Raw genomic sequence first — 20,514 nt, forward strand, 5'->3', positions numbered from 1 at the left:
GATTTGTGCTGTTAATGAAGTTATAATTATGGGTGAATTTCTGACAAACTGGGAAATGCTGGAGTCAAGCTGTGAAAGAGAGAGGTTTTTGGAAGCTTTTCAGGATGGCTTTTTTCATCAATTAGTCAAGGAACCTGCTAGAAACAATGATATTTTAGGTTTATTGTTAACTTCAAATATAGAAATAATCAGAGAACATCTGAGTGCAAGTAATCATTGCTCCTTTAGTTTGAATGGTTTACTGTACACAGAGATAAGGAATAATGATTTTTTTGTTGTTGTTGCAAGTATAAAAAAACAAATTTTGAAAGAATACAACAAGAATTGTCTGTTGTGAGTTGGGCAGCTGAGCTATTTGGAAACACTGATTAGATGTGGAAAATTTTTAAATGTACATTTTTAAATGTTCTGCATAAACAATCACTGTACAGAAAGAAAAGAGTAGCTGCAATTAGAAAACAAGGTTGGCTCATGATGCATATAAAAGATAATATCAAAGAAAAACATTATAAACTTAAGAAATCTAAATTGAGTAATAGGACAGAAGATTTTGATTATAGAAGATCAAGTTGGTGAAAAATAAAATTAGGACATTAGAAAGGATGTATGTGGAAAGGTTGGCTGAAAATGTAAAATTAACAATAATGATTTTTTTAAATACACAAAGGGTAAACAAAATGTTAGAACAAAAGTGTATCTGAGGGGTGATAAAAGGTGATTGTGAAAAAATTAGGTTATTAAATTTTGATTTTCTGTTGGTTTTCCTAACAAAGATTTAAACAGTATTCCACACCTTGCACTATTGATAAATGGACATAAGATCAAACAAGATGACTATATTAATTCTAAACTGGTTAAGAAAAAATTGTTAAATTTTGAAAACAATAAATGTCCTGGGCCAGATAATATATCCCCAAGTTTTGAAAGGGTTAAAATTGGATATGTAAGCTACTTGATACAATTCTTGTCAGTCCTTGAACATTTGGTAGATGCCAGAAGATTGAAAGTTAGCTAATGTAACTCCTCTTTTCAAGGGAGGTGATAAAAATTGTCCCAGTAATTATTGACCCAATAGTCTTGCATCACTTGTGGGAAAAGTTTTGGAAAATCTGAGAAAAGATGTTTTGCAAATTTAATTAGCAAAATTTAGAATCTAATTGGATAGTCAATATGGTTTCACTACAGAAAGACCTTGCCGTAAAAATATTTTGACATTCTTTGAAAAGGTTACTGCTTATGTAGATGAGAGGTGTATGTATATTTAGTGTATCTGGATTTTCAGAAAACATCTGATAAGGTGCCACATAAAAGGCTTGTAAGAAAATTATCTTTGTAGGTGTGGAGGATAAGTTAGCAAAGATAGAAGAGTCACTGGATGGAAGAAAGCAGAGGTTTGTTACAATTGTAGTTCAGTGAAACCAGATTAATGTTACAAGTGGAGTATCTCAGGACTCGGTATTAGGACTTGTTTTCTTTGATTTACATCATTGACATAAATGAAGGAATAGTAAAAAATTATTTAGGTTTGCAGATGATATTAAGGTCTTAGGTGTTGCCAACTCTGAAGGGGATGTGCTGATTTACAAAAGGATTTAGATTATTTAGTGACTTGAGCAAATAGAACTTTTGGTTTTATACACAGAAATATTGAATACAAGTCTGAAGCAGTTATAATTTCATTGTACGTGTCACTTGTTAGGCCACATTTGGAATATAGTGTTCAGTCTTGGGCTCTTCACCTTAGGAAAGACAGTGAGTTCAGAACTCACCTTCAAAGAAGGGTTATTATAATGGTGCCTGGGATGGAGACATTATCATATGAAGAGAGGCTGAAATTTCTCAATGTTTTCTCTTACAGAATAAGAGTTGAGATCTGATTGAGGTGTTTAAGATTGTAAAGGGACTTCATGTTTAGTAGTGAAAACAGAAGACCTATGGAACAGTCCTTTGGTAGTGTAGAAATCATCTTTAACTTAATTTCATTTTTCTCACAGGGTTGGTTTTGGATATGGTAGAGGCAGTAAATTTGGGTGAGTTTAAGAGAAAGCTTTTTAAATATATAAATGATATAGGTTGGCTTTAGGATTATTTTTAATTACTTTTCATTTATAGGATGAAACAGCTGAGATGGAGCAATAGGTCCCATGTCCCAAATGTTATGCTAGTTTATATTTTTAAATGTTTTCAAGTTACAGCATAATTGTTTTAAATTATTTGTAGTTTTATGATTTGTACATTTACATTACACTATGTAACAAAAGTTTTACTTTTTCTTGTTCCTGAGCAGAAAGTGTTATTTTCCAATTGCTTACACCTAAAGTAAATGGAAAAGACCTACTTTTCTCTTCAGACTTTGCTTTTGTGACCTGGCAGCGTATAGCGAAAACATGATGGAAGACGATATTTGGAAGCTGATTTGTGAAAGTGATTTACATTAGAATCGCAAGTCTCAAAAAGAACTACTGACTTCTAAACATTTTTGTATAACTTTAGTGTAAATACATGTAAATGAAAATGTAAAAATTTGCCTGATTTTACATAGAAAATATGTTAATTTCTAAATTTCATTATTTAAGTCACAAAAGCAAGGTGTGAAGGGAATAATGGCCATTTTCTGTACTTTTATAACATAAGCAATTAATAAATAGCACATACTATCCAGGAACAAAATTTGTGTTACATAGTGTTATTTGTTGACAGTATGTACATCCTGTATTAAAAGGTTTAATTTATACGTTTGACTGAGCAAGTTTCTGGCTAGCTTATAATAATTTAAAGTGTATTATCTTGCTTGTCATTCTCATTGTATAAAATGTGCGAAAACATACACACATGGCTGAGTTTTACGTCATTTTCTCAGGTCTTACCTACTAGTTCAGAGTGAGAGTGTGTATATAACATTAGGAATAGCCTGACAGCCTCAACGGCTTAAACTAGTTAGAGAAACAGCGCTTTCGTAATATTCCTAGTCAGTTTCTATATATATATATATGAAAATTCTAAAATATTTTATTTTACTTGAGCATTATGAAAGTTCCATTTTTAATTGACTGGGGCTGAAAGTTATACAAAGTTACTTTTATAAGGCTGTGTTAGGTGATCTCATGGTCACAGTCGGTTCTTATCTTTGTGTGTGTGTGTATTTTCTTAGCAAAGTCCCTCTGGCTATTTGCTGAGTCCACCGAGGGGAATTTAACTCCTGATTTTAGCGTTGTAAATCCATAGACTCGCCGCTAAACCAGCAGGGGACTTCTTACCTTGTAAGCTTACCATAAGAATCGACATTATGAGTCTATTAGTAATTTTAGACACAAGTTGAAAGTGCTTTTACTCGAACAATACATTATGATTCAAATCGTAATTTGATGAGAAAGTTTTATTTCTTACAAAATCTACATGAGTATAATAATACTATCTGTTGTTAGTATGTGTACTTTGCGGAATTACATACAATTTGTTTAGTTTTGCGGTTTTATGGACGTTTTGTACAACTATTTTCATTAGATTTGTTATGGAGGTTCATTGGGCCCATGAGAAGATAATACAAATTTGTAATACTACGTTTTGTGTTTTTCAGTTTTTGTGGATATTGTATGTTTTTGTTGCTTTTTTTGCAATTACGTAGAAAGGAAGCAACTCCTCAAGTACTAAGGTAACCTTTCATTAATCATGAATTTACATAACTCCTGTCTAGGGAACGGTTACTCCAGCTAGTGTATAATAAATTAATAACTGTGTGATATTAAGTACAAAATATTTATGATAAAAAATGTCAAATATTACAAAATTACTTGCATATTTTCAGAAATAACATCTTAAAATTCATCTTTACGATTGTTATGTTATGCAAAATATTATGATAAATACTGAGATTTAAAAAAATGAATTCATGATATATTGTAAAATTATATACGATCATGTTTTATTTCCTTTTGGAAGCACTAGTTATCCATTCATCACATGAAAAATGAATATTAGTCTGGAACAGAAAGACAATGGCTACAATAGATAACAATTGGTACTTACACATTTTGAAATACATATACTATTAGCAGTTTGAAAACATCGAAGATGGTACCAATTCAAATATAATTGGAGGCCCGTCGTGGCCAGGCGTAAAGGCAGTCGACTCATAATCTGAGGGTCGCGGGTTCGAAGTCTCGTCACACCAAACATGTCCGCTCTTTCAGCCGCGGGGGCGTTATAAAGTGACGGTCAATTCCACTATTCGTTGGTAAAAGAGTAACCCAAGAGTGGGCGGTGAGTGGTGATGAGTAGCTGCCTTTCCTCTAGTCTTACACTGCTAAATTAGGGACGGCTGACACAGATAGCCCTTGTGCAGCTTTGCGCGAAATTTAAAACAAACACAATTGTGATATATTGTTTTCAATAGATACATTATGGTATTAGAGTATAAGTAAATAAAAAAACATAATACAAATAACATAAGAATATATATTTTAAACAGACAGGAAAAAAAGAAAATAAATTGAAGTGATAGTTGATAAGAGTATTGCATCTTGTAAACTCTTAGGCATTCATAGAATAACAGACTTTCTTTTACAAGAAGTTCCTTGTTAGCGCGGTTTGATGCCAAAATTTTGAAGTTGTTCATAGATATGCCATGTTTGAACTTTGCCCTGGATAACTGAATAAGAGAGGGTAATAAATTTATAAGTTCTTGTGTATAGATTCACTGATTTTTATGGTCGTTTTTGGGTTTCTTACCACTACTTCACCCCCTGTTTATGGATCTTCAGGAAACTCGTTATGAACATTCATTGTATCATTGCGAAGATACACCCAAACTATACCAACTTTATGTACATTAATTGAATCGTTGCACAGACACATAAATTTTCACTTTTGTATTTTTCGTTTTATGGTTCTGATAGTCGGTTTTTGTCTACTTTATTGGCTTCCCTGCATGCTGTGTGTATTGTATTGAAAATTTTTTGATAGCACTGTCTTGATTTTCCTGCTTGCAACTTGTTTATGTGCCTGCTAGCATATGTGTACTGTATTGATGACAGTTGCTGTTTGCAATTAAGCACAAAGGGCTATCTGTGGTCTGCCCACCACGGGTATCAAAACCCGATTTTTAACGTAATTCCGCTGTGCCACTGGTGGGCTGCATTGATAAACCTTCACCAAATGTATTATGCTAATGCACTGGTTTGTCGCACAGATACATGCAGTTTTTCACTTTTCTTCGTTTTGCGGTTTTTTATGGTCGGATTTGCGTTTTAAAAGATAACTTTGCCTTTTCAGAATAAATATTCACCAGTGTGGCTGCATCATAGTACCAAACTTTGTGGGTAACTGTTTTTAGCATTTTGATTTGATCAAGCTTTATGTGGTACAGATACTTGGGTATCGTCACCTGCTTGTGAAATTGTCAACAGAGCTGCAACTGTAAGCTTCTTTCCTTCTCTTGGCCGTCTTGAAGGGAGTATTTCAAAGTGTGTTGCAACGTATACTACTTCCATGAGCTTTAGGTGTTCCCTCATCCCTAAGTGCTATTGCAAAATTTAATTGGGAAGTTCTCATATTTTGCAGAAGATATTTTTGGTATGTATTTGCATGCAATTGGTGCAGCTTATTTGTGTATGCAGCCCGTCTTTTGGAGCAAATCTATTTTAAGCCCGATGAATTAGCCAATTCTTCACAGAGTTGAATTTGTGGTACAGCTTCCACACAATCGTCTGCAAGTCGTTCTACTTTGTATTGTACAGGTGCTCAGCAGTATTTATGCTCATGACCAGGTATTAAATAACCTATTTCTGGGTTCATTCATTCCAAGCAGTTACCTACCTGAAACACTTTTTGGTCTTGCTCACATGAAACTTGACAGCTGACCATAACCTCTTCCTTATTATTTCCCAAAATATGCCAGATGAAGATGATCCTAATGCCATCAACTTTGAATAGAAGTTACAATACTCAAATGTTTTGTCATACCTTGATCTACAGAGTCATACCATATTCGAGGTAGCACGCCATACAGATGTGCATAATTACGAGTATCACAAGCTGACTGAAACTCAACTTGTAATAAGCGAGCGTAAAATGAAACTAAAATAACACAAACCAGTTTTGCAAATTAATATTTAGTTGGCATTCTCTTGAATTTCACTACTGCTTCACATTGACGTGGCATGCTTTCAATAAATTTTTGAGATATTGCAGAGTGGTTAACTCCCATCCTTCTTTGAGTACTTCCAAAAGTTTGTCTTTAATATTTGGCTTGCGATCTTTTTTTAATCGGTTTAACCCAGCCCATAAATTTTCAATCAGATTGAAATCAGGTAATTGACCTGGCCATTCTGTAACATCAATTCTCTTATTTCTAGATATATTTTAATAACTCTACAAATGCAGAGAAACCTGTTTGATCATTTTGAAGGCTAAATGAAATAAAAAAAGTCTAAGAAACTACAACAGATGCACAACACTTTTATGATGAAATGTAATTAATATCATGAAAAGTTCAGGTTTGTACAAAAGGCAGTGTTAAAATTAAAAGTTGAGATCATATTTGAACAGATCTTGTCGAGTATTTTCTAAAACACATAGTTTTACATATTTTTCAGTTATCTAATAAAAATGTAACAAGTTAACAACATTTTCAAGGATAGATCACTTTTTATTGTCCACACAATGTATATAATTTTCTTCAGTTTTGTTTCCACAGAAGTTGAGGATACAAAGTCGACAAATAAGTTCTGTTAGAAAGGGAAACAACTAAGGATGAAAATCTTCATCTGATATATAATTAAACGTTAAGGCTAATTCGTACAAGGGAGGATTCCTTAAACATCCAATTTAGAAACTTACAAATATCAAAGAATAATTAACCCTGCTAAATTGGGTTAAATCATGTGATCCTTCGACACACATACAGATAGATCGCCACTAAGTGGATATACAATTACATCAAACCCTCTTTCAGTGTTATTTGTAATTTATGAAAACTTAGTGATTTATTTTAACACTACTTTCTTGGATATTTCATAAAGAATGACCCAGCATCACTTGGCTGTTAGGGTGTTCAACTCGTAATCTGAGGATCGCGGATTTGAAATCCCTGTCACACCAAACATGCTCGCCATTTTAGCCGTGGGGGCGTTATAATGTTCGGTCAATCCCACTATTCGTTGGTAAAAGAATAACACAATAGCTGGCGATGGGTGGGTATTACTAGCTGTCTTCCCTCTAGTCTTAAATCGCCAAATTAGGGACGGCTAACGCAGATAGTCCTCGTGTAGGTTTGCACGAAATTTAAACCAAACCAAAAGCAAACAAACAAATAATAAAGAATTTCAAAGCACGTGTGATATACGCAGTTTTGGAGTTTCATATAATTTACGCATGACCGTATAATAAAAGGTTGATTACATAAGTAAAGTCTTGATTGAGTAAAATATGGATCAGTGTTGCAAGAGTTATAATTTTTGACTTTGTGTTTCATTGTTTAGCAAGGGATGCCTACTGACCAGGTAATCTAATTTACGCCCTGTGAAAAGACTTGTGAAGTCTAAAGCGTGTCTATTGACACTATTTCATACAATAATAGGTGTTCAGTAGTTGTTGATGGTTAAATTACGTTAGTTACATCTAACGTTCTCTTAATTAAATGTATTTAAAAAAAAAGATATTTCTAACAATTGTTTGTTATTAGGTTCAAAGCAATACCATGCACTATCTGAGATATGCTCATCACGGCCATCGAAATCCGTTTATTAGTATCATAATCCTTTAGACTTTCCGCTGGCCCAGTGGGGAGGAATGTTTTTTTCTTGGAGGAAGTATTGATTAATTTGACATTTTTCTCCATAATCAGTAATCTCTGCATAATACTGTTTATTTTGCTGCATAATCAGAAATTTATGGTGCCTAATTTGAAATTATTCACTACAAAATTCCATTTTTTGCCACATAAAAACAGGAGACCTGATAAATATTTTAGAGTTGGTTTACTTTATTATATAAATAAAGTTGGAGCAAAATATATGTAAGATACACTAGTATTTAAATTTCAACTTAAATTAAGAGGACGCTACTAGCGCTGGTACTCAGCGTTTACTGAAATAGGTTATCTTTAAGCCTAAGTGTAAACTTGAAAATGTCGAAAGATTTTTATTTGAGATATTATGTCGGTCACAAAGGGAAATTTGGACATGAATTTTTGGAATTTGAGTTTCGCCCAGATGGTATGTGAAGCTGTGATTAAGATAAAAGTTTATCAGTATAAAATTAAGATTTCGTATTTCACCATTTTATGATGGTTTATCTAAAGTCTAAAACTTTTTTGTTCAATGAGTTATTGGTTAGCTGTTGTTTAAGTTTAATTAATTTAATTTGCACGTTGTGTCAAAATGAAAGATTGAAGCTTTAAAGTATAAAGCCTGGGACAGATGGTGTTTCCCAAGTTTTTAAAAGAGAAAAAAATATGCAAGTGTTTCATTTTTGGTAAGTGATAATACATTATATGGTGAGACTGAGAAGGTGCCCAGGGGCTAGAGAATTATTAATGTTATTTCTGTTTTAAGTGAGAGAAGTAAGGGTTGTCCTGAAAATTATAGGCATGTTAGTTTTATTTCTTTAGTGGAAAACTTCAAGAAGTTTTGTAAAGTAATGAATTGAAAGTATATCATAAAAACAGAATTGACATGGGTTCATGAAAATGAAATTCTATCTTAGTAACCTGTTCATTTTTTGTAGGATGTTACAAATTATCTGGTTAACAAAATTGGTGTAGTCTTGGCATGCTTAAATTTTCAGTAAACTTTCAATAAGATATGATAAAAAAGATTAGCTAAAGATTTTTACTAGGGAATGTTGGAGAAATACAAGTAAATTAATTTGTAGGATGGTCACATTGAGGAAACAAAGTGTTTTTATTAAGAAACCTGCCAACATAGATGATCCTCCATTGCTAAGTGAAGTATTTGCACAATGTTAATAAGTCAACAGAATGGTTCTGAGGATTGAAGAGCTATCTTATGGAGAAAGGTTAAGGTTCTTAATGTATTTTTCTCATGAAAAAAAGTGAGTGATAGTTTTATTAAAGTCAACAAGATTATCCAGAGGTTTATTAGGATAAAGGCATTTGGTTATTTCATGCTGTATGCTGAAGACAGTTGTATTATGTACTAACTTCTAATAGTTAAGATGGATTATGTTTGTAATTAAGCACGTAGCTACACAATGGGTTATCTGTGCTCTGTCCACTACAGGTATTGGAATCTGGTTTCTCACATTGTAAGTCTAAAGACATACAGTTGTACCACCAAGGAACTACGGTTTGTGTAATAACTTCTTTCAAATGAGAGAACACAGCTTTAAAATTTGGAAAATAAGGCTTGGTTTCTGCAATGATATTCTTAGGTATTTTGCTTTTCGAATGAATTGCTGTTTACAGTGGTAAAGACAAGAAACTTACAAATGTTTCAAAGATGAATCAATAACTTTTTAAACTATAAAGTTATTTTTTCTGGCAAACAGGAATACTATATTCATGCTGAAAAGAGCCTGCCATACCACATTTTTAAAATACAGGAATGAAAACAAAAGTATTAACTTGAACATTTAATGATCTCTAAGCTGTGTGTCTATGTTGCAGGGACTAACTTCCTGACAGGTTACAACTGTGTAAATGATTTGCAAGTACAAAGTAATTAGCTACAATCCTATAACAGCAGATTATTGCTTTGCACAAACCTGAGTATCTTCTAGTACAATCAATTAAGATGTCCTATACAAACTGATGGCATTGTAGTTTGAAATGTTTATTATTGAAGCTACTCTACATTGTATAAGCTATTTCTTGCAGCTTCATTGTATTTAGAAACACTTAAATTTGAAACAAAATATTGTATAAGTGTGGAATTTATTAACAAAACAATTTTAACTTCTCAGTTGTAATTTATTTTCTCTTGTACCTTATTTTTATTTAATCCTACTTGGTATAACAACCAAAAATATTAAGTAAACAGGTAATTTTTTGGGTTTGATTTGCTAAAACAAGTGTGTAACAAACTCCTTTCATAGTCATACCATTAATTGTCAGTGGTGCTTGACACTTAATTAAGAAGTGAAACAGTCAGGTTTGATATCCAGTTTGCAAACAACAGTTCCATGCTGTACAAATCTACTTGAGTAGCTTACCAACAGGAATGATTTAATTAATAAAAAAAGGGAACAAGTAGGACTGTATTCCAGTTTGTTCTGCCTCAGTTCAAGATCTGATTATCAGTAACGTGATTGTGTTAGGGCTTGGTTGAGCAAGATTTACCATTATATTAGAATGCAAAAAGAAGACAGTTTATTCTCTGCAGTATCACACAGTTGGCAATTCACCATTTTGTTTACTCCCCTGTACTTTTGTATAACATTCACATCTTTGATTTTCTAATAAATGGTTTTTTGTCAAGTAATGAGCATCCTTATTCAGGAGTAACTTAATGCAGCTTAACCTCACGTATCCATGCTTTGGTATATTATGAAGATTTACAAGGGAGTGTTCTTATTTATTTCAGAATTCTAGAAAATAGGTATTTTCTTTACAATTGCACATAATTACTAAATTTCTTTGTGGATGAATTTAAATATGATATTTTTGAAACAAATTTAAAATACATAGGGCATTCTATAGATGGTGAAATATTTCTGAAATAACATGTTGTATATAGAAAGTTTGAGTAATTGTAGGATTTATTTTACTTTGTGGATAATATTAGTATTTTTTTAAGCTTGCCACGTAAGTGAAATATTGAATTGGTGCTAATATGCTCAAGATTGCCAAATATTGGGATCAGATTTTGACAATCTGCATTTGTGTGTTTTAAGTATCTGCACAACCATTATATATATGCATGCTTTTGGCAAGTGGCAAACTTCAAAACTCAAATTAAATTACATGGTTATCAGACTAAAAAAAAGAACACATTTGTATCAGAATACAAAACAAATATATATTAGATGAAGTTGGAGAACTCATGTTTATTTTTCAGTAAATCTTCAAACATATCAAGAAACAATTTCTCATTTTGGGATGTGTTGAACTCTCTCATTGTTAGTGCTTGAATTTGTTGCATATTTTCATATGTAAAGAAACTTATTGCTCCAATCTTCATAAAACTCAGAACAGAAAACATTAGGAAATTCTTTAGCTTGGATTGGTATTAGTGGCTGATAAAAGATCAGTCGTAGGCTTTTAATTTTCTTTCACTACACTGCATATGTCTATGAAACAGAAAAGTGAATTTCTTGCAATCTGTTTATTAATTTAGTTTGATTAATTTGAACATAATAATTTTATATATTTGAAAGTAAATGGATTGTATCAAAAACTCATAATTGTCTTGTATACTGTGTTAACGAAAGATAATTCTACAAAGAACTGTTGAATTTTATTCAGAAGAAGATTTGGCATGGTACATATTAATCAGATCAGTTAAAATATACAAGAGAGATAATAACTGATCTGATTAACTCACAGGACTAATGGAAAGTAATGTAGCACAAGAAGGAAAAAAAAACCTTGAAAGTTAATTATTGATTTTGTAGAACACATGAAGGATATTCTTTAAGAGTAATTTAAAATGCAGTGTAGTAATGTTTACTATACAAAAATTGCACTCACTTTTCTTAACTTTTCCTGACAATATAACCATAAACTTAGAATTATTGGTTTTTTTTAACGTAATGTGTATTGATAGATAAACATGATGAGGATAGCAAATTAGGGATATGTGGAATAGATATCTTGTTATTTCAAAGTAATAAATTATTGGCTCACTTTGTATCAAAATAGTGATTAATTTTACACCTCTGATAATCTTATTCTCTTCTATATTTAATGAGTAAAGTTGCATGTGTTATTAATTTTATTGTTTCTTTGTAAAGTAAAGATGTACCTAAAGCATCCGTGTGGTTTATCATATAAAAGTAGTTGTTAACTTTCTGTTTATCATCTTATGGTTTATCAGCTTCATGTAGTTGTGTTTGTATAAAACCATAAACTTACTCCCAGTAGCTGTTTGTAATTGATGTTAACCTATATTTGCTGCAGATCTCACTAATCTGTTATAAGGTTCATAAGTGACTCATTCCCAAGTCTGTGATGATTTTTTATCTGGATTGTAGATGCTCAACTTTTATCGGTCTTTAAGTGACCAGGGATCATACACATTTGTTTCCTGGTTTCCCTAGCTTCCTTAGTTGGGATCATTCTTCAATTGGGAGAGGTTAAGTTGGAGCACTACTACAGTTTGAGTTCCTCTTTGCTGCCTCATCCAAAGTTTCATTTTCTTTATGAATGCCTTGCTTCATGGATGGAGTATATATACCAACTGTTGGGAATTCCACAGTTTGTGCATGGACAACAAAGATTGCTTGCATAATGTTTTTGTCTTTTTGCACTTGAAGAGGCAAATCTCTATGGTGTAGACTTCTTACGGGGTAAATTCTCAGGCTTCACTAACTATTCCATGGTGATGCCTCATATTTCTCAACAAGGAGGCATGTGATATAGGGTTCCTTACTTTCAAATTTTGGACCTCCTTTCTCAGAACTAGTTTTATTTTACCACCGATCTAACCTCTTATGTTCTCTGGGTGATGTCATTGGTAGCAGATCTATTGTCTCAATTCAAACAGATTCTCTCAACAGAATAGATGTTGTATTGCAAGGTTCAGTTCAATTGCTTCTCATTTTGCAATTCATATGGTGATTGATCTCTCATTGGGTCACCTAATTACTGGCAATTTGGTTTGCAGCACCTTATCTCTGGGCTTTATCAATAGAGGCTTTTCATCTGAGCAAGACAAGATTACCACTCTCAACCTTCTCTCTACATCCTATGTTACTCAGAGTACAAAATATTTGTTCTAATCCTATTGATCATAAAAGATCGACTGCTATACCTGAGTTTGAGGTTTTGTTTTTTGATGGTTCTTTCTCTTCTACTTCTTTTTAGGCTTTCTCAGTGGAAGCAGCCATGTTTGGATGTAATATACATTCTTATCCAAAACTCGAGCTTCTGCCATAGAAGTTATGCTGTCTTTCACATGGCTTTGGGATTTAATTTCTAATATTGTGAGATATTTGTCCAAAAGGCATTTTTTTTAATGATAATGACATGCTTATCAGCTGTGTTGTATTTAGAGAAGGTTGAACCCTTTTAAATCTGTGGTGTTAACCATAACTCATTTTTTGACTTGGTTCTTTAACACATTTTGCATCTTCGTAGTTACCCTTGTTTACAGTGGCCTTATTGACTGATGTTTGATTATTGTAACTACATATTTTTTTGAGTCTCCAGTACTCTCCAGAATTCTCTCATCATTTTGATCTCAAATGGTCATTCCAGTTGTCTACCAGATAGATTAAGGTTATGTGTTCTTTCTCTCCATCATTTGTGATCTGACTTTAATGTGCCATGTATCCTTTTTACCTACAGGTCTGATTTTTATGGCTGCTGACTTGTGACCTATAGACATCAATGGTTGGAGTAATGTGTGTTATTTGTTCCCAGACCACTTTCTCATTTCCTCTACATCCTCAGATCAGTTCCTCTTATCCAACACTGTCAGATGGGAAAGGGGTTCAGTCCTGTTCATTTGATCATTCTTTCTTTTTCAGTCCAACAAAATTTCAATCTTGGTCATGTTCGGTGAGAGTTTTGAAATTTTGTTGCCTGCACTTGTACCTGTGGAGATACTAGATAACACTTTCTTCTGGGCTCTCTATGAATACAAGGTTTCTTCTTTTAATTGCATCTAATCAGATTTCTTTTGTATATATCCTTAGCAGCCAAGTTGAATTGCCTGCTGGTACTTGGACCTTCCCCAGTACCTTTAAATTCACATTTACCTGATCAGGCAGTCTTTTCATTGGAAGGATTTTGCCTACCTCCTAAAGTATTTTTATTTCTATTTTTCAGAGTCCTGTATGTTGTTTTCACAGGATCCCAGTCTGCAGTAAGTGTTGCCCAGACAGGAATTATTTTACCACACCAATTTTACACTTGCAACTGGCTCTGTAGAAATGAGGTGTTTCATAAGATTATATAGGAGATTACTAGGGGGCAATAGGGGAATTACCATACTGTGCTAGACTGCCACTCATGGACTATCACGAGTAAGGCCCAAACGACCCTGCCTGTCTTTGCAAATCATCTGGTTGAATAAATGAGAGTCAGTTTGCTTTTAAAAATTCAGGGGAACTTGGTTCATCTACTGGGTTGTTTTTAGAACACTGTTCCTCAGGTCTCTCCATAGTGCATTATCTTCCAGATTCTATTAGTGGGGATAGGGATTCCTTACCACACCCTAGTTTCCAGACACTGTGGTGGTGGATAAAGGCTTTTTTCCCAGAGTGTTAGAGTGAATTTCTCCACTTCTGAAGAAGAGGGTGAAGTTGGTGGCACTCCTGCCTGGGTCCTTGAAAGTTATTCCTAAATGTTGGTAGGAGCAGCACCAGTATACAGGAGCCTAATGATGATAACAATTCAGATTGAATGCTAACCTATCAAGTTGGAGTGTGCATGGCCTTTACTTTTCATCAATGTTGATTCAATAAATTTTTATGGAAGGAGGTTTACTTTCTCCTTGAAATTGCAAATAAAGGGTGGTTATACCCTGTGTCCTTGATTGAGTAAAATTGTTCCATGTACTTTCCATAATTCCAAGAACATATGGAGGGTTTCTTGTCCACTTGGTTGTAGAGTTCATATGGATGTTTATAATTCCAGTTCAGATAAGTTTGGTTTCTTTGGTTGAGTAAGGCACACACCATCCCATTGTTTCAAACCCAAAGTGCTCACTTTTGGGCTTCTTCAGGTGAAGAATAAGGTTTGCCTGCTTCAGTGTTGCGTATCCTCTCTGATCATGATTCCAGTGGTTCAGAACACATCACTTTGTGGTTACAAGTTGGGATACAATCAAAAGTATATCTATATATAACATTGCAGTCAAATAGCTCTAGCTACTAACATAGGATATAGGGACCAAGACCCCTTAATTCCAATTCAAAGTAGTGGAACCTCTGCTATCTGGTTGAAGGTGGCCTATAGTGATGATCACTCATGTACAATTCTATCCTTAATACAGCAGTTAAGTTCTGGATGAAGGGCAGTTCTCCTACTTGAGTATCACTCTTATTTTGATGCATCCATTATCTGTACAGATGCTTTCTGTATGAATAATGCCTTCACTGGACCTTTCACCTTCTCAGTGTGGGATTTTAGTTATAAGTGGCAGTGTAGGTAAGTATGTTTTCCAAATTAATACTTTCCTAAATTGAAAATGTATTTCTAATAATTCTTCTGCTGACTCTTCCATTCTTCCTTCCCACTATGAGCACGTGTTAAAGACTAGGAGGTATATATCCACAAAGTGATCAAATTACCTGAGTGAGATGCTTGTATATATATGTTTTTAAATATATATATATTTAAAAATGTTTTAAATAAGTACACTATATTGCAAGCTTTGATATTTCTTTTGATTTTGTTTTTCGATGAACATCAGTATCGGGTAAATATCATGTAATCTTGCATGGTTTTGATAAACTATTTTATTTACAACAATGAAAGATTATATTTCATTGATGCTTGATAGAGGTATATGGCTGAAACTTTATTTTTTGAGGTAATAGTATAATAACTTTGAAAATGTCATCAAGTAATATGCTGATTTTCGTGAACAAATGCTCACTAATATGATGGAGTACAGCAGGCTTTTTGAATTTGTTTAGGAGAAATCTGTTGAATTTTTTGGGTCATTTTTTTCAATTTTTCACAGGGTTTGTAAAACTTCATGTATATGATACATTTTCGTGTATGCCAGTTTAAGATGTAAAAAGTAACTTATTTCTACCCTAAATTTCAAAGTCCGTTTTATATATTAATTCTAACTCTTATTTCTATGACATTAACTCAAAAATATTTTAGAATTTTCTGTTGTTTTCCAACATTTAAAGTTAATTTATAGAAGTATTTAATTTCCATTTCAGCACAAATCCAAATAGTTTTTCCCTCTAGACAACTCATTTATCAGTTTCTTTAGAATGTTTCTGCCAATCTCAAAGGCTAATGGCACAGATAGCCTAGTTGCTTTACATCCTAAAACTCCAAACCTACTAATCAACCAACCCAAAGATTAACAGTTTTTTAACAGTAGTCTTCCCTTGAGAGAGTATATTATCTATTTCTTGATTTTTAAGTTTTCTTTTTCTTTCCACCTTCTTATAATGTCACATAAAATGATTAAATATTTACTAATGAAAGATAACATAATAAAAGAAACTAAAAATTTAAAACACAATTTTATAGGGCAAGAGTTAAACTTTCCACATTATAGTAAAGGAAATATAATATTTTGTGCAGTAGTTTATGGTTTCTTGGAAAATATTACAGCTATAGTGGAAGTATTTGTGTATTAAATTGTGTTGGAAAACCTACATATGTTTTTTTAGATGAGAATACAGGTAAGCAATTATGTGTACCTTAGATTACTGCAAAATAGTCTAATGGTTCAAACCATTATTTATTGAATATTGTTTTTATGGTTACAGTATTTGAATTTTTGGTATTGAAAGTGCATAGTTTTAACAAAAAAAGTTGACTTGTTTTCAAGTGTTTAAAATGGTTACTATGTAATTGACCCTCAAGTTTGAATTTTATGATTATATTGAACATGTGACACTGAATTTCAAATCATAAAATGTTAATAATAATAATGCAGTGTTGTGTTAGGTGTAATAAATACCATATAAACACTGCTTTAGCTAATTTTAGAGTTTTTTTTATGTGTGACAATCATTACAAAATATCAACATGAATTTTTATTGTGTTTCTTGATTACTTGCCAAAATAAGAATCTAGACTGAAGAAGTACTTGTGTTTTTGTTGGGTTCTTTTAAAGGAGATATCATTTCAACTTTTCTACAACTACAGTTATATATATATATATTGACAAATATTATGTCATTTGCCATTAAATGTAGATATTGACCAATTTAATATCAGTATAAATATTTCATTATTCAAATGTATATGCCAACCATGAAGCATTCCTTATTTAAAGCTTTTTTTCCTTTTTCTTGAAGGAAAGTTACGGTATGCCAACAACTCCAATTACAAGAATGACACGATGATCAGGAAAGAGGTAAGTTGTTTTAAGAAATATATCAAGTATTATAAATTTCTTTCAATACAAAATCTGTGTGAAACATTAGATTTTTAAATAGTTCTGTGGAAACCATTGATATCTTTATTCCCATATGATTTTGAGATACATTTTACGTTGCTACACAGTAACCTAAGTTAATTTGTGTATGTGAATAATATTACAACACTTCATCAAATTAATTATTGAATATTTAACACACATATTTATATAATTATTAAACAGTTGGTCTGCTGCAATGTGTGTAATGAAATTGACAAAATGTTGTAACATTATTCATATACCCAAATTAATTTTGGTTATGACGCAGTAAAGCAAAAGACTCAGAACCCCATAGATATTAAATACATTTCATCATTTTAGGAAGTTTAATAGTATTTGTTTGATTTACTGATCTTAGTAAGCTGTGCTGATTGGCCTTGAATAGGTGAACCTGCAGTCCACGTCAGAGGGTACAGCTAAGTGATGAAGGAATCCATTAATCTTCTTTGCCACAAATACTCTGTTCAGTTTTAGCTTTGGTCAAAAAGAAATCTTTAACTGATGTATACAATATCCTTATTTGTTAAAAATACAGAATCTGATTTTTATTTAAATATGTATTTAAATACAGGCTTATGTCCATAAGTGTGTCATGGAAGAACTGAAGCGAATAATTGAAGACTCGGAAATTATGCAAGAAGATGATGCTCTGTGGCCTCAGCCTGACAGAGTTGGACGGCAGGTAATGTGTTCATATACACCAGTATTATTGTAATAATTCATGAACTGCAATTAAGTTTTTAAAACACCTAAACCAGAAAATGACATTCAGCAGTTAGTTTTTCTGTCCAAGAATATCATATCTTACACTATTTGTGTATCTATAAAATTTATAATAAAAATGTATTTTAAAATGTGAATGTCCCATAAAATATTTACTCAAAAATGTATATAATATTACTACATATTGATAAATTTAAACAAAAAATTTAATTTTGACTAACATTAAGATTCTTTGGGTTCTAAGCTATTGATAGACTTAAGTTGGATCAAATATATCTGTGTGACCCTTTGGTGTACTTGAAAAGGAAATGCAATATGACTATCAAACCATTAAGAAAACTTTAGAAGTAGTAGTCATTCTCAGTTTTTACTTTCTACTTCTGAATGTTCAACATGTGTTTAAACATGGCTGTATGTCCACAGCAAGAAATTGAAAACTGAATTTATGCTGGATCATGATGCTCTTTGGCCTCATCCTGACAGAGTTGGAAATCAAGTAATAACTTAAATCTTTTGATGAAACTGGACAGTAACAAATCATGCAAATATCAGTGTATATGCTGGTTTTGTTAGAGATTGACAATATTTGTGTAATAACACCATGAATGTAGGTTAAATCAAATCTCATTTTTTTATGAGATGTCATTCTCACATCAATTCTGTTCCACAATTTCCATATCAGAATAAGTAAATTAAGATACTAAAAATATTTTATAGAAAATTATTATTTTTGCTCTTCAGTGAAAAATTATGGATTCAATATGTCTTACCAAAAAATTTTTGTTTAAGAAAACTTCAGGTCAAAGCCATTTCTTTGTTTTTTAGTGGTGAACTGTCAACTCTGCATAAACCTTAAACTAGTTAGTGTTTTGTTTCAGGCAAGTTTCACTTTGTGTCTAAAAGGCCTATATAAGTGAAGGCAGTGATATGATTGTAGGATTTAAAAGTTGTGGACATGATGGCTTCTGGAAAGAAAGCACACTTGACAATTATACAGAAATCAAAGTTTTTGCTAAAAAAAATAAAGGAAATTCCAATTGGCAGAATCATGGCCTGGCTTCAATTCTGTATGCAAAACCCCTGAAGATCATTCATAAAACTGCTACTGTTGATGGTAAAAGTGGTTGAAAATTCAAATAATTTAAAAGTTCTGTAAAGTTACATAGAGTAAATTCTCTGCATGATAAGGGGTGAACCAATAGAGATCTTGACCTAGCTATAGGTACATGTATTAATGTTCAAGAGTAATGTGATACACATTCAACTAAAATGGTCTCAGTGGACATGTAACTTGGAAACCTTTGCTAGTTGAGGCAACAAAACAAAAAGACTGAAATGGCAAAAAAAAAAAAAGTGATCTTTTACAGACAAGTTCAGGTTTGAGCTTTTGGCAATAATCAATGTCAGTTTGAAAGCAGGCTTGATTGATGTGTAACAGTCAGTGTACAATGGTTACAATAAGAAATTGATGTGAATTTACTAAAATTGAAGGTACTGTGACTGCTATCAGATACAGACAGGTTTTGATCCATCATGACATTCTTTTAGGAATGCATCTCATTGGGCAACGTTTTTATCTTTCAACATAACAATGACCCTAAGAATACAGAGTGTAATTAAGCTTATCATGACGAGTCATGGATCAAAGGCCATGTCATCATGTTTATTGACATGCATTCAAAAATTGATTAAACTACTGTTTTATATCAGTAAGTTTGTTATCAAATTGTACATTACAAACAAAAACTAAAAAATAAATAAAAAAAACTGAAATATTGTTTTTCATGAGTCATACAGTATGTTGAATACAACACTGATTAAAATTAGATATTTATGATGTCAAAATACTAATTCTGTAGTTTCTGATGAATTAAGAACTCAAATTAACATTATTGATGAGGTATAATATAAAGTAAGAACATAATATCTTTTTATTTTGCTAAGGTACGGTCTGTGCACTGAATGAAACAGAGTAGCCACATTCACTTCTTTTCATTTTTGAAAATGGTTCCTTATATATACTTACTTCAATATATGATGTGAATAACCAATCAGCAGCTTAGAAGAGTGTTTCCATACTTTTCTCAGGCCACCTTCCACTTGGCTTCATAAACTCATCTCTGGTGCCCCCTACCCTATAAGAATCATTATTCAAAATAGCAGTTTCTTGATGACGAGAAACCCATTTGAAATAAAAGTATATCTCAGAACAGCTGGTATGGGTGTTAACACTTTTATTGATAAGGAGAGAACATGTTTTGACCTTCCTAGGCCATCTTCAGGTTAAGAAAGAGAGAGTTTGCAAATGACCATTACAGGACACATGTCTCAGAGTGAGAATATAAACAGGTACAGGATTGTAGGGGGGTTTGGCAGTTGGATGTTACGTTATTAATTAGTATAGGTATAAAGGTGTACCTTTATATTGGTTTCATTTTGGCTTTAGTTGCTGTATAAGTAGGGCTTCATTGATTTTGCATTTGTTTCCCTACTTAGTATCTGTGTGTTTTCTGTGGTTATGTGTAATGCTGAACACCCACCACTGTATTGATAC

At 32.5% G+C, this 20,514-nt stretch overlaps 2 protein-coding genes across 2 annotated transcripts in view; both read left to right on the top strand.

Annotated features, from left to right (window-relative positions):
* Positions 1-20,514, top strand: part of LOC143223204 (ribonuclease kappa-B-like) — a 514,553-nt gene that overhangs the window by 426,345 nt on the left and 67,694 nt on the right. The gene's annotated exons all lie outside the window — the stretch shown is intronic.
* The window catches only part of mago (mago, exon junction complex subunit), a 31,384-nt gene continuing 18,908 nt past the window's right edge, over positions 8,039-20,514 (top strand). Inside the window, exons 1-3 of the mRNA XM_076450809.1 lie at positions 8,039-8,213; positions 17,116-17,174; positions 17,809-17,919. Coding sequence (XP_076306924.1) covers positions 8,126-8,213; positions 17,116-17,174; positions 17,809-17,919 — 258 coding nt within the window. The 5' untranslated portion in view covers positions 8,039-8,125. The remainder of the gene's footprint in view (positions 8,214-17,115; positions 17,175-17,808; positions 17,920-20,514) is intronic.

This window comes from Tachypleus tridentatus, chromosome 8, assembly GCF_004210375.1.
Source record: "Tachypleus tridentatus isolate NWPU-2018 chromosome 8, ASM421037v1, whole genome shotgun sequence".
Classification (NCBI taxonomy): Eukaryota; Metazoa; Arthropoda; class Merostomata; order Xiphosura; family Limulidae; genus Tachypleus; species Tachypleus tridentatus.